Here is a 13,978-nt window from a genome sequence, read left to right as displayed (position 1 = left end):
CCCTTCTGTCACCATATATTTGATCCACTTTACCCTTTTCTACACCCTCTATCCATCTGGAAACCACTAAACTGTTGTCTGCGTCTAAGAGCTTTTGTTCATATTATCCTTAGGATTCAACTAAACAGTAAATATTTATATATACATTTTTAAAATGATCTATGATACTCATTAACAATTCACAAGGAAAAAGCATCACCTGAAATACAGTTTCTAAAATTATTTTCCTCCGTTAAAAGTCCAAGAATGAAACAATCAGAAAAACTTTTACCCACCCTTATTTCCATATTTGGTATGCAAAGTACTCCAATTAGAGACTGAATCCCAGAGTTTCCAGGTTTACATAAATTAATAATACCTATAAAAGATAAAAAGAAAAAAAAAATCACTGACTTGAATTTTAAATTTCTTAGTAATGTATCCATATAAACTCTGTGATATTTTTCTAAGATAATTGTACTATTACATTATTTGGTTATCATAACTGACAGTGTATTTCAAACAATTACTGAATTTGCCTACTGACTGATTAGAGATTATCAATTAATTTTATCATTTAATTTTCATTTCTATTTGTTTCATATCCAAAAAAGTTCATGATATCTGAACTGCCCAGTACTCCCATTTACTGATGAGTGATTTTCAGGGAGTAAGAATACTTGAGAGAGTAAGACAGTGGTCTGTCTCCCTTATTTAATGCCTCCTTAACCTAAAGTGAAAAACTTTGCTTGGCATTGTTAAAAGTTTAAAAGTTTAAAAGTTTAACTCTAAAATTTAACTTTTAGCACAGAAGAGTATAATTGACAGACTTCAAAATTTTAAGTGAGAGAATTGAGTTGAACAATTTTAAACATATTAATATCATATTACAAAAGAAGATATGTGAATAGCCCATAAACACATACAAAGTGTTCAATACCATTTTAGTCATCAGGGAAATGCAAATCTCATTCACAATGTGATACCACTACACACCTACCAGAATGGTTAAAATTAAAGATGGACAACAATAAATGCAGAGCAACTAGAACTCACATGTACTGATGCTGGGAATATAAAAGTGTTAAGTATTTTCAGAAAATGTCTGACATTTTCTTATAAAACTAAACATATATCTCCACCCTGTGACCCAGAGATTCCTCTTGGGAATTTACACAAAAGAAAAAAAAAGTTCATATCCACAAAAAGACTTGTATAAGACTGCTCACAGTAGTCCTATTTACAACAGTCAAAACTGGAAGCAGGTCAGGTGTTGACTAAGAGGAAGAGGGCTAAAAATGTTGTGGTATGTTCACCCAACAGAATACTATTCAGCAATAAAAAGGAACATATTACTGATATACACACAACATGAATGAATCTCAAAATCATTACACTGAATGAAAAAACTTTACACAAAAGTATACATGTACTATGATTCCAACTGTATGAAATGTCACAACAGGCAAAACAGATCTATGATGAAAATAAACAGAAAAACAGTTTTTTCTTAAGGGAGTGGGATCAGAAGAACCTGGAAAGGTCATGAGAGAACTTTCTGAGGTGATGGTAATGTTCTATAGCCAATAAAGTGTTTGGGTACATGTGTAAGCATTTGTCAAATTTCATCAAATTTCATCATGATTCATAAATTTCACTGTAAGGGGAAAATTTTACCCAAAACAAAACAAAACCAAACCCAGAAACAAAAATAACCAAATCGGGGCCATAAAAAATATTGAACTTGAATAATGTGCAAGTTGAAGTGTTTAGGAGTTAAATGCACTTAATTCTGCAACTGCCTTTAAAATGCATCAGAATAACATAAGAGGACTCATGAATTCACAGAAGGATGGGCAGATAAACTGACATGTAATAAAGCAAATGAAACAAAATCTAGGTGGTTGAAGTATATGGGTGTTCACTGTATAATTTTCTATAAGTTCGAATTTTTTTATAATAAAATGTTGGGGAAAACATTTTTTAAAAGTCATACAAGACTCAAGTTCCCCGTTACTTCTAGCTAAGCACGTATATTTATAATCCATATCTTCTTTGAATTTGGGTTCAAAATTCAAATTAAAATATAATAGGTAGATTTACTGCTTAGGTCACCAAAATGGTATCTAACTCTGATGTTTGATACTAATTTGAGAGATTATAGATTAAAATAAAGATCATACTCTGCACTAATGGAGAAAGAGGCTGTTGCAACTCATGAAAAAACTGTGTTCTAAAGTTCATTTGCCAAACAGTAATTTTGATTTTGAAATGTCTACCACAGAAATAATGTTACAAATATACAAAAGCTTATTTAATTCATAAAAGTACCACAGAATCTAAATACTACTTAGGAAAAATTATTTCTGTGAGAAAAATGTTTTGAGTTTTAACTTGTAATGCCGGTATTTCTCTTCTTATTTCAATAGGAGGGTGGAAGACTCCCAATCTTCTATGTTTTTAATGATGAATCAGTGTATAACAGCTACAGCAGCGGTCCCCAAACTTTTTGGCACCAGGGACAGGTGCTCCTATGAGAATCTAATGCCTGATGATCTGAGGTGGAGCTGAAGAGGTGATGCTAGCAAATACAGATGAAGCTTTGCTAGCTTGCCAGCCACTCACCTCCTGCTGTGTGGCCCAGTTCCTAACAGGCTGAGGACCACTACCAGTCTGAAGCCTGGGGATTGGGGACCCCTGGCTACAGTACAAACTGAAGCACAGTAGAAAGAATGTTTAAGAGACACTGGCAGAGAGAGTAGAGTCTGGGAGTAAGAATGAGAAGATAGTAGCCAGGCTGTACCAGTAGTTACAACCTTCTTTTTTGGCAAGATAGAAATAGCACTAATGGCAAGGAAGCTGAAGGACGGTCAAGGATAATAGCTGTAACAAAGAAAACAAAGTTATAGTGAGTTCTGAGGTAAGGGCAGTGATAGTCAAACCTGGCAGGAGGACCGTGTTGGTTTCTGTGTTGAAATAACATGTGGAGGCTAGTAAGCATAAAAAGAATGTGTGATCACTGGGCCCTCATAAATACTAAGTATGTCCATGAGGGTAAGGGTATTATGAAATAGGCAGTCATGAGGCATATATAGCATGGCTGGGGATTTTACCAAAGCATTGAGAGGCCTTAAGAAGTAACTGAAAATACATGGCTAGGGGTCAATGGTTAGTAACTTGTATGGAGAAGATATCTGTTAGGTTACCTAGATACACAGAAGTGTTTAGGTAAATTTTCTTGTTCTGTTTACTGTTACGCTCCTTTGTATTCTATTCCTTAAATTATTCTACAAAGTCAAGAAGGAAGAAAGTAATTATTAATCTAAAATAACACATTAAGTGGTGGTATTAAGAAAAATGTTTGCATTTTTATTCCGGAGAAAGATAAAACATGCATAATCCTTCTTCTTGAGAAATTTAAGACTATTAATGGCCTATCTTGCTTATTTGGATTTATGACATTCTACACTCTACTTACAGGTAACAAACTTTAGTTACATATAAAGCTAACGTCTTTTTTTTCCTGATATAGATTACACTTAATTTTTTTAATTTGCCCAGGTATGAGTACACTGGCTTACAAATAGTCAATTTTAATAATTTTGTACAAGTCCCTTTGGCTCCAATAACAACATAAAATAAGACTAGGTTCACCTCTAAATTAGATGCTACAATAATAATTTAACAGTTAAAAATAGTCAAGTTTTTCTTATTGGATGTTATAAAGCAACAGAGTAACTTACCTGCCCATGATCGAAATGTTGCTATGATTCCCATTTTACTAGCTAGAAACCTCGCTTCTCTATCTTCTCTGTGTGTGGTGGGGGATAGCAGGAGGAAATCAAAGAAATAAAATATTAAAATAAAATGTGAGTTTTTCCTGCTACTGAATTAGAATAAGTGCTATCATTAGCTAATGTTTAAATATTTAAACAGGAAATTATATATTTAAAAAAACAAAGATCAGAACTACCTCAAAGCAAATTACCCAATTACATACAGCCCCCTCATCTCCAATTTAAGATTCACAACATGGTTTAAAATAAGTTATAAATTCTGCTTTTCTATTTAATTGTTTCCTGCTCTTTTGAAAAATTACTCCTACATAGCTCATTAACACCTTTAATTGAGCATTAGAGACAACAACAGTCTGCTGAATAAGCATCTATCTGGAGGCTGCCCTTTAGCAAAAAGAAAATTACCACATAAACTTACTTTTACCACATGTATTCAGATTACTTCAAAATTCTTGCCCCAAACTTATTTGAATATTTCTAATAAGCAAGCTCAACAATCCATATTCACTGAAACGTTATTAAATAACTGGCTATCATTAATACCAATAGCTTCTTTTTTTTCTAATTGTGTATCCAATCATCTCTCGTCTCTTTCTATACAATAATTTATGACAATTAAGCAAGAGAACTAGAGTTGACCCTTGAACAAGGGTTTGAACTGCATATGTCCACTTACACAGATTTTTTTTTCAGTAAAAATATATAGTACTGTATATGTATTCTTTTTTCCTTAAGGTTTTCTTAATATTTTTTTCTCTATTTTATTATAACAATGAAGTATATAATACATATACAAAATATGTCTTATTCAGCTCTGGTTAACAGTAGCCTTAAGTTTCTGGGGAGTCAAAAATTATATTTCTGACTATATAGGGTGTCAGTGCCCTGGACCTCCATGTTGCTTAAAGGTCAACTGTATTTATAGTCATTAAACATTTTCAATGTATGGCTTAGGGCTAGTTTCAACACTTAAGAGCAGTCTTATTCTCTTTATTTATGCCACCTTACCCAACTCTACCCTGTCATTTGTCCATTTTTTTCCTTTGTCATCTTCTATCTTCCCTAACGAAGTTCTTAACAGTTGTGAGAATACAGAAATCAAGAGAACCAGGAAAGAAAAAGCAAAAGCGATAAAAAAAAAAAAAGACAGAAAATCAAATTAAAGCGTAATAAGCAATCAGTCTACAAAAGCAAATACACACACACAACTCTGTAGCAACAATGGAAATGGGACTATAACAGAAACTAAAATAAGGAGGTGGGTAGCAGAAGAAATAAGAACCAGACAACTGTGTGATTAAGTTTTAATGCTTCTTCTCTTAAAAACGTTAGTGACATACTTATATTGACTGCCTGGTAATTCATTCTCTAACCTATTCAATAAATCTGTAATATTTTAAAAAATCATTTATTTCCTATTCCATGGCTACAATGTACTAATGCTCCCATAACTGCTTATACTCCAGAAACTTAATAAAAGTAAAGTACAGAAACAAATAGAAAAGGAAGAATTTTGGTGGAATGTATTTTCCTTCTCTCCAACTCTAAAAAAAAAAAAAAATTCCATGTTCATCTCTTGCTTACCCTGGTGGGCAGATCTCTAACAATGCCCTCCATCCCCTCAAGATTCCATGCTCTAATCCCTGGATCCCATGACTATCATATCACTGCCATGATAGTGATTATGTTTATGTTAAATAGCACAGCAGACCTTAAGATAGGGCGATCACTGGTAGGCTTGATCTAACTGATATGCCCTTCCTTGCTGGTGGCAAACAAGGAAGTCTGAGAAAGATTCAAAGCACAAGGATTTGACGAATTCTTGCTGTGTTTGAAAATGAAGGAAAGCATGTGGCAAGAAAAGAGGGTAGCCTTTAGAAGCTGAGAGTGGGCCCCTGATGACAGCAAGGAAACAGGGATCTCAGTTGTATAACAGCAAGGAAGTAAATTCTGCCAATAACCTGAATGAGCTTGAAAATGAATTTTTCACCACAATCTGCAGATAAGAGAGAGCTGTGCCAGACTTCTGAACTACTGAACTATGAGCTAATAAAATCATTTTATTTTAACCCACTACATTTGTGGTAATTTGTCATCCAGCAATAGAAAATGCATACGCTCTCCGTCAATAAAAGAAAGTCAAGTATCATTAAGAAAAAGCCAAGAAAGGGGTTTAAGAATCTTAGTTCATAAGTTAGCAGAAATAAGGTTTGAGGTGTCTTAAACCAAGGACATCTATTTTGATTTCTTAGCTCAGTTCATGATATGTAAGGGTGTGACAAGTCCACAGTGACGGAAGTGATTAAAAATATAAAACCACTGGTTTTTAATTCAGGAGAAAAATAACAAACAACAAAAATATCCCTATTTCACAATGTTCCAAAACTTAATAAAGAATTTTAATATATATTATCTATCAAAATAAGTATATCTGCAATCCAACAATCTTACTAGGAAATACCTCATAGCATATTTATTAGAATTCTATCATTTGTGAAATCTTTACAGTACATTATTTGATCCCTGAATCAATTTCATTACAAAGTTATTCCAGAACGCCTAGTGAACTATGTGCTTTTCTCTCTAAAAAGACAAAATTATCCTGCCTCGTATCTAGAAAATAATCTTTATCTTCTTTAATATATATCCCTCTTATCCCTAGTCTCAAAATTCTACCTAGGATATCTTTCTGCTTACTCAATTTGTTAAGGCTGCTCTTCGTTCTATTCCCTGTACAATAAAAAAAAATCTAAAGATCTAGGTTTCTATAGTAGCATATTTTATATTTTTTTAAATAGAAGATTAATTGTAAGTCTCTAAATTTCCCAAAACTTACTTTTAATTTTTAAACCATAGTAAATTATATTATGATAGAACTACAAAATTACTCCGTGAAATAGGTAATTTACTTAAACTCACATTGCTCTGGTTCTACATGCAATCAGGCAAATTTAAAAGCTTCAATAGCAACACAGACTATCTTATAAATTACTAGAAACAAATGGTACTTACTTGAGCTGTCCTTCAGCTGTATCTGGACTATGTCTGTAGTGAAAATCGGTATAGGGTGCTAAAATTCGCTAATGAAAAAAAAGCAGAAAAAGAAGAAGAAAAAGAGTCCTTATTGTAAAATGCATTCATCCTGCAACAAGCTGACACTAATTCCACTTCTTTATATATTTAATTGGGTATCTATTTGAGAGACTTATTTCTTCAAACTCATCATCAAGGAATATCTTTGAGTGACTTTTTTAAATGTAAAAATTGAATTTTTGAACTTTTAAACATATATATAAGACAGTGCACAAATCATCAATGTACGGTTTGATGGATTTTCTTAAACTAAGCACACTCCCATAACATCAGCACCCTTAAAACCTCCTTATTCTCCCTTTGTACTAACAAGTCACTACAGACCCCTAACCTCTAACACTATGACTTAGTTTTGCCTATTTTTGAACATTATTTAAATGGTTTTATTTTATAAATTACATTTTCCTCTTATTGCCATAAAAAGAAATCCAAGCTATTTTTTTGTGTATTGCCCTTGTATTCAGCAAATTCACTCATTTTATAACTTTAACCACTCTATCTCATTTTCTCATATCCTCCATTGCCTATTGCATATTGTGGTCTGAATTTTAATTTTTAATATAATTTCAAATGCATAAGATATCACTAATATCTGATACTGATTGCTTTTGACAATCAGTATCATTTTATATTTAGTCATATATGTAACTTTTCTGGCATTCTTCATTGCTTCCTATTATTTCCTTGTCTTAGATCATTTTCCTTCTGGCTGAGGACTCTCTTTAGCCTTTTCTTGTGTCTGTCTCATTTTTTTAACAACAATAAATATTATCTCACATGGTTTCTGTGAGTCAGGAATCTAGGAGAGGCTTAGCTGTGCAGTTACCACTCAGGGTCCCCCATAAGATTGCAGTCAAAATGGTGATCAGGGCTGCAGTCATCAGAAGGCTTGACGGGAGCTGGAGGATCTTTTTCAAGATGGTTCACTCTCACAATGTGCTAGTTGTTGGCAACAGGGCCCAGTTCCTCCCCATGTGTGCCTCAAATTGGGCTCCTTTAGTGTCTTCGTGACATATAGGCAAGCAATCAAAGAAAGAGTGGTGTTCCTTTAATTTCCCTTGGGTCTTCAGTCTGAAAAATCTTTATTTTACCTTTGTTTTTTAAACACATTTTCTCTGGGTTAGGCTGACGTTTTCTTTCAGCACTCTAAAGATGCCATTCTACTGTCTTCTGATTTCCATTATTTCTGTTGAGAAATCGGCTGTCAGACTTGCTCCTCTGAAAGTAATGACTTTTATTCTAAAGCAGATCTTAAGAATTTTATTTGTCTTGGTTTTCAACAATCTTAACATGATGTGCCTACATGTTTTCTTTGTATTACTTTATTTGGAGTTTTCTGAGCTTTGTGAACATGAAGTTTCATCAGTTTTAGAAACTAAAGTTTTGGCCACTGTTTCTTTGGATATTTGCTTCTGCCTATTTTTTTCTCTCTTCTCCAAAGACAATGGTTATGTTTTATCCCTTTTGTTCTGTTCCTTTCTTTTTTTCCCCTCTCTGTGATTCACTCTGGATATTTTTACTGACTTTCCTTCCGGTTTACTAATGGTATCTTCTTATCCAAAATGAATTTTTAATTTTCATTGAGTTCAGAATTCCAGGTATTATACTTTTCAGTACTAGAATTTCCATTTGATTCATTTTGTGTATTATAATTATCTGGTGAAATTGTGTACTATTTCATCTATTTTCTTCCGTTTTTCCTCCATTTTCTTGAACAACTTAATCAGGGCTGTTTTTAAGTCTTCCTCTCTAATTGTAATATCTGAATCACCTTTGGAAGTATTTCTACAGAATTTTTTAAAATTTGAGTTAGCAGTCATATGGTCATGTCTTTTTATGACAGTCAGTCATATTCCTGTTTGAATGCCAGACATTGTGAATTTTATAATTCCAAATGATTGTGATTTTATAATTCCAAACATCATTTCCAAATGATGTTACCTCCCCATCAGATGGTTTATACTTTCTTGTGTCAGGTAGATTAAAGGAACTGATCATCTTATTCTAATCACCAACTCAGTTAAATTGAGACTACCCTGCAATTTCAATAAGACAGAACATACTTTTGGTTTCCAGTTCCTGAAGTATGGCCCTCCAGTGCTTTCAATAGCGAGCTTAGCAAGTATTTTTCTCTTTTGCAGTGACTAGAATTTTTTCCTACATACTTTATAAGTTTTGAATTTATATCTTTAGCTATCTATTCAGAATAGCTTAAGAATTTGGGAAATGTCAAGAACAGAAAATCAGCTGTGAAATATCCAGTTTTGTCACTTTAGTATCACACAACTGCCAAATTCTCTTCCAGTTTTTCTGATCCCAGCAAAAGCCTACCTGTATTTTCAGCTTCTAATTATATACTCATCAGTAAGTGAACTCAGGGAAAAAAGCAATTGCATATAATTATGGTAAATTCACTACTTCTTTAAAGGCCTTTTGACTTTTGCCCATGGCCCTTCCTCCTGGGAGGTCTTTGCATCCTACGTTCTGAAGACTGTAGCATAATTCATTGTGCTTTCCTCAGGTTTTAACATTGTCATTTCTACCCTGCATGGATTCTTTTTTAGCAAATATGTGGAGGGGTAAATCAGACTTGGTCTAGGGACTTCTCACGTCTCTAGGTTTGTCACGCCATAATCGTAGGACTGCAAAATACTCTGGTCTTCTATCTAGGCCTAGGTCATATTCTTAGACTGTGCCCAAAATCTGCAAGTGCCCTCAAGGGCATCTTGTAGATCTTCAGGGCAACTCTCAAAGTTATCTTCTTGCCTCAAAATATCACACCCTCTGGTCCTTATTGCTTTCACGGCTCTATATTATTTTAAATATATGACTTCTATAATTATTCAGCTTTTCTAGTTTTCCACAGCAGATGCTATGAACAATCCTATCCCGCTCTGAAGTATATGTTTAATTAATGTTTTGTTAATTTACTATAAAATTTACGATTAATTTACAATCCTTACAGACTATCTATTCTACCGATATTATTATATTAAATCCACATTTTTTTTCTGTCTGAGGCCAAAACATATCACATATAATAGAAATAGAAGCTACCATCAATTTAAAAAGAGACTTTTAACAGGAGGAAGATTTGAGTCTAACAACAGAGACAGTAAGTAGCACTGAAAAAGTTCTTTTGTATGTAGTAAAGAGAACCAATAATAAATTTAGAATTAAAATTGCTAAGATACAATTTAAAAAATGAGGACAATATTCTCCTAACGGCAGACTTTACAATGAAGATAATGATGATGAGTAATATCCAAAGCAACCGATATTGGTTTAATATTGTGTGCCAGGTACTAAATCAAACATTTTATGTAGATTAGAATTAATATATGTAAAGCACCTGGAAATACTGCCTAATTCATTATAAGCTTTACGTCAGTGTTAGCTGCTGCTATTGCTACTATTACTACCGCTACCACAATTATTACAGTATTTATTCTTTATTATAATTCTTTAAGGTAAATACCATGACCTTCATTTTACCTAGGAAAAAATAGGTCCCAGAGAGGCTAATAACTTGCCTAAAGTCATAAAGCTAGTAGATCTTAGAGCAAAAAATCAAAATCAGATCTGTATAGCCCAAAGTCCATGCTCTCAATTACTATGTGATTCTGGGGGGATCTTGCTAAGGAAAAAAAGAACTAATATTTGTGGTTTTAAAGAAGTAGATATGAGCAAAGATAGTAGTGTACTTAAACATCTATCAAATTGTTTGAGTTTTTTTCACTTATATAAAGGCTTTACTAATCTGCTATACAATTATACACAAATAAAAAACAGTCCTATACATATCTTTCTTCACTGTAATCATCTCTCCAGTCTTAAAACTATAGTTTTTCTACTTAATAAAGAAAAAAATTAAAGCTAAACAAACTGTTAAATATCAAAAATGTCAGTTTATTGCCATTGGACTACCATGAATAATGTATTAAAAATCACATATTAAAGAGGATATGGTACTTAAATTTGTTAGTAATCATATAGGCTAATGTCATTTTTATAATCTCAAATATTTCTAGTAACCCTAATAAAACCAGAACTTTAACATTTAAAACAAGTTTTATAAAATGATTTAGACAAAATAAGGTACAAAAAAATTTTTATACCATGCATAACTTCAAACTAAATACAAACAAATCCTGAGTTTAAACTTACTCTAAATATCCGTAATGAACAATGTAGTACATTCACTATGTAAGAATACAGTCTGTGATAATTCTGTTCCAAACTCAACTATATAATTTATCATAAAAAGGAGTATATATTACAGCCTTATTTAGACTAACTGTAAAAAAATACTGAATTAGTAAACAATTTAAATTATAGAATATTTTAAAAAGAAAGATATGTATTCTATGTCTTTAAAGTATATATGGTCAATTAGTTGCTAATAATTGCTTCAAAGTTCAGAGACATGTAGCATGGTACAACAAATAAATAATATATAATTAGCAGGAGCCATTCGCACAGAATTAACGTACTAAAAGTCCTTAAAACGAAATGATCTTAAATAAATAGGTAAATATCTATGTAACCTTACTTGTGCTTTAATCTGCTTAGTCAAGTTTTCATAGCTAAAAAGTAAACCTCACTTTACACATTGATGAAATACTATGAGAATATTTTTAATTCAGTAGAAATTGGATGAGCTATAAAATATTACTGAGAATAAGCCAATCTTAATTTAGGTTTGATAATGCTGGGCTACATCTATAGACTTTAAAATTTCAAAGTAAGAGTTGTATTTAAAATCATATTTAAAACTAAAAAAGAATATTAAAGTTCCTACCTCTAATTCTACATCAGCTCGCACATATTGTCGGGTCTTTGGATGATTAAGGAGGTGCAAAATAGTAGTAATGAGGGCCTCGTTTATTCGACTTAACTGGCAATCGATCACATTTTTCAAGATGGTATTTAGTCCACCTCGAAGGGCCACCACCTCTGGATTCTGAAGTGCTAAAATAAAAAAGAAAAACTTAATATATTATATAGGGGATAATTAATAAAAAGTAATCAGAAACTTGGGCTTTTATTTAACTTAATTTCCTTTCTTACTTGAAAAACTTTCTAGTCAAGACATTTAAAAGAGCATGTGTATAAAATTTATCTAAAGGAGTCCCTGAATATACTTCTCAAAACTGATTTTTTTTTTTTCATATCCTTTGCACAAATTTTACTAGAATGGTTCTTCTTTCCTATCAATTTCAAAGACTTTTTTCAAATAGTGGAAATATTATCTTTTTATCTGTTTCAAATCATTTATCTGATGTGTAATTTAACTTTAGATTTTAAACTCAGATTCTAAGCTCAGGAACTCCTTTACTTCAAAGATCAGGCATTTCTTTGTATGCGTGCACACGTGTGTGTGTGTGTTTTAAATGAGCTCACAATGAACATTTCGGTTTTCAATATGTCAGGAAATTGAGTTTGGCTTAGTATGATAAACTCAACTTTTTTGCCAATATTTAACTGTTATGCCAAGCTTCCCAAACAGATTTTTATACTTTTGATATACTAAAGCTTTCTATATATCAAGGTCTGCTAACTCTTAATTTTCATTTTTCTGTTTCTTAATAACCTAGCTTAATAGTTTTTTAAAAACATATGAAAAAATCTTTCTTTTTTCCTCCGTTTATACGTTTTCAAAAATGTTTTAATGGTTGAATCTCTCCTGTTTGCTCTAGCTGAATTATAAAATTAGGTTTCTTCTCTGAGGTTTTTTAAATTGAGGTATAACTAAATGTAGTAAAATGCACAGATTTTCATGGTACAGTTCAAAAAATTCTGATCGGTGTCTATACCCCAGTAACCAATACCTCAATTAAAGTATAGAAATTTCACCATCCTAGAAAGTTCCCTAAGACCACTTTTCAATCATTCCCTTCCAAATGTTCTCATTTCTACCTCTTAGATTAGTTGTCCCTTCTTGAGAACCAAATATAGAAATTCAAAAGCACTCCCAAACACGCACCCAAGTCATATACATTTCTTATTAATTTTATTTATTGTACATAGTTTTTTTTTCTATTTTGGAAACAGTATGGTTTTTCTTTTTCCTATTATATTTACTGCTAACTGCTGGAACACAAAATAAATTAAATCTATATTTTCACGTTTCCACTGTACTAAATTATAAATTACTTAGGTTGTTTTACAGTTGATTCAGAGTTTTCTAGACACATCACCTACAAAGTAATAGTGTTTTCTTTCCAATATGTAAACTCTATTTATTATTCTGTCTTACTAACCTGTCTAGAAGTTTAAACAATGCTAATTAAGAGTTAAAAGAACATAGTATTTGTAGAGATCGAACATTAAGAATAATGTAGTGTTGATTTGAGATAAGTATTCTAGAATTTTATCCATGTAGTCTTCTAATTATTTTATTTTATATTTGTGTAAGTATGTGTTATATGTATATTTCTGGGTATATGTGTATAAAACGCTAGTTTCATTTAAAAAATTGGTAGGTTTCCATATTTTTAATGCTCTCATTTAAATTACACTATCTAAGAATTAGCTATTCCTTGAAACAATTTTCTTTAAGAGAAAAACTACCAGGATGAGTCTTTTTAGAGGCAATTATTTCATAAAATACTTCAATGGTTTTTGACTATCATATTTTCTATTTCTTGAGACAACTGGAAATTAAAATTTTTTCTGAAAATCCATTCATTTCAATAAAATTCCCAAATATATATAAGAACTATCTCATAATTTTAAAAACTTCTATGAAATTTTCTTCCTCATTTCTATATTAAACTGTTTCTCTGACCTTTGTGTTTTTCAAACATTGTTTCCATATCTGTGTATAATATTTTTCTTCTTCCACTTAACACATTTAATAATCTCTTATTCCCTAAGACTCTTAATTTCATTGTCGTTTTCCTCTTGCTCAAGTTTTTTCTTCTTTTTCTATTTCTTGGGTTCACTCATATATTTTCATTACTTTTTACTTAATTATAAAAGCATTTTATAACTCTGGGTGGGACACTGTAGGCATCCCATACAATGACATATAGTCATATTTTTATTTTCAAAATTTCCTCAAATTTGATTTTGTCTCTAAATCAACAGGAACTGTAGACAGTATT

At 31.9% G+C, this 13,978-nt stretch overlaps 1 protein-coding gene across 6 annotated transcripts in view; it reads right to left on the bottom strand.

Moving 5' to 3' along the window:
* Positions 1 to 13,978, bottom strand: part of RICTOR (RPTOR independent companion of MTOR complex 2) — a 100,555-nt gene that overhangs the window by 33,026 nt on the left and 53,551 nt on the right. For all 6 annotated transcript variants that reach the window (XM_039842616.1, XM_039842619.1, XM_039842613.1 and 3 more), the window contains 4 exons: positions 11,671 to 11,840; positions 6,789 to 6,856; positions 3,723 to 3,790; positions 276 to 358 (listed from right to left, as the gene is read on the bottom strand). In XM_039842616.1, coding sequence (XP_039698550.1) covers positions 276 to 358; positions 3,723 to 3,790; positions 6,789 to 6,856; positions 11,671 to 11,840 — 389 coding nt within the window. The remainder of the gene's footprint in view (positions 1 to 275; positions 359 to 3,722; positions 3,791 to 6,788; positions 6,857 to 11,670; positions 11,841 to 13,978) is intronic.

The sequence above is a fragment of the Pteropus medius genome, unplaced genomic scaffold, assembly GCF_902729225.1.
Source record: "Pteropus medius unplaced genomic scaffold, Ma_sr-lr_union100, whole genome shotgun sequence".
In the NCBI taxonomy this organism is placed as follows: Eukaryota; Metazoa; Chordata; class Mammalia; order Chiroptera; family Pteropodidae; genus Pteropus; species Pteropus medius.
The sequence above is the reverse complement of the archived record's forward strand: the minus strand, read 5'-3'. Positions and strand labels throughout refer to the sequence as shown.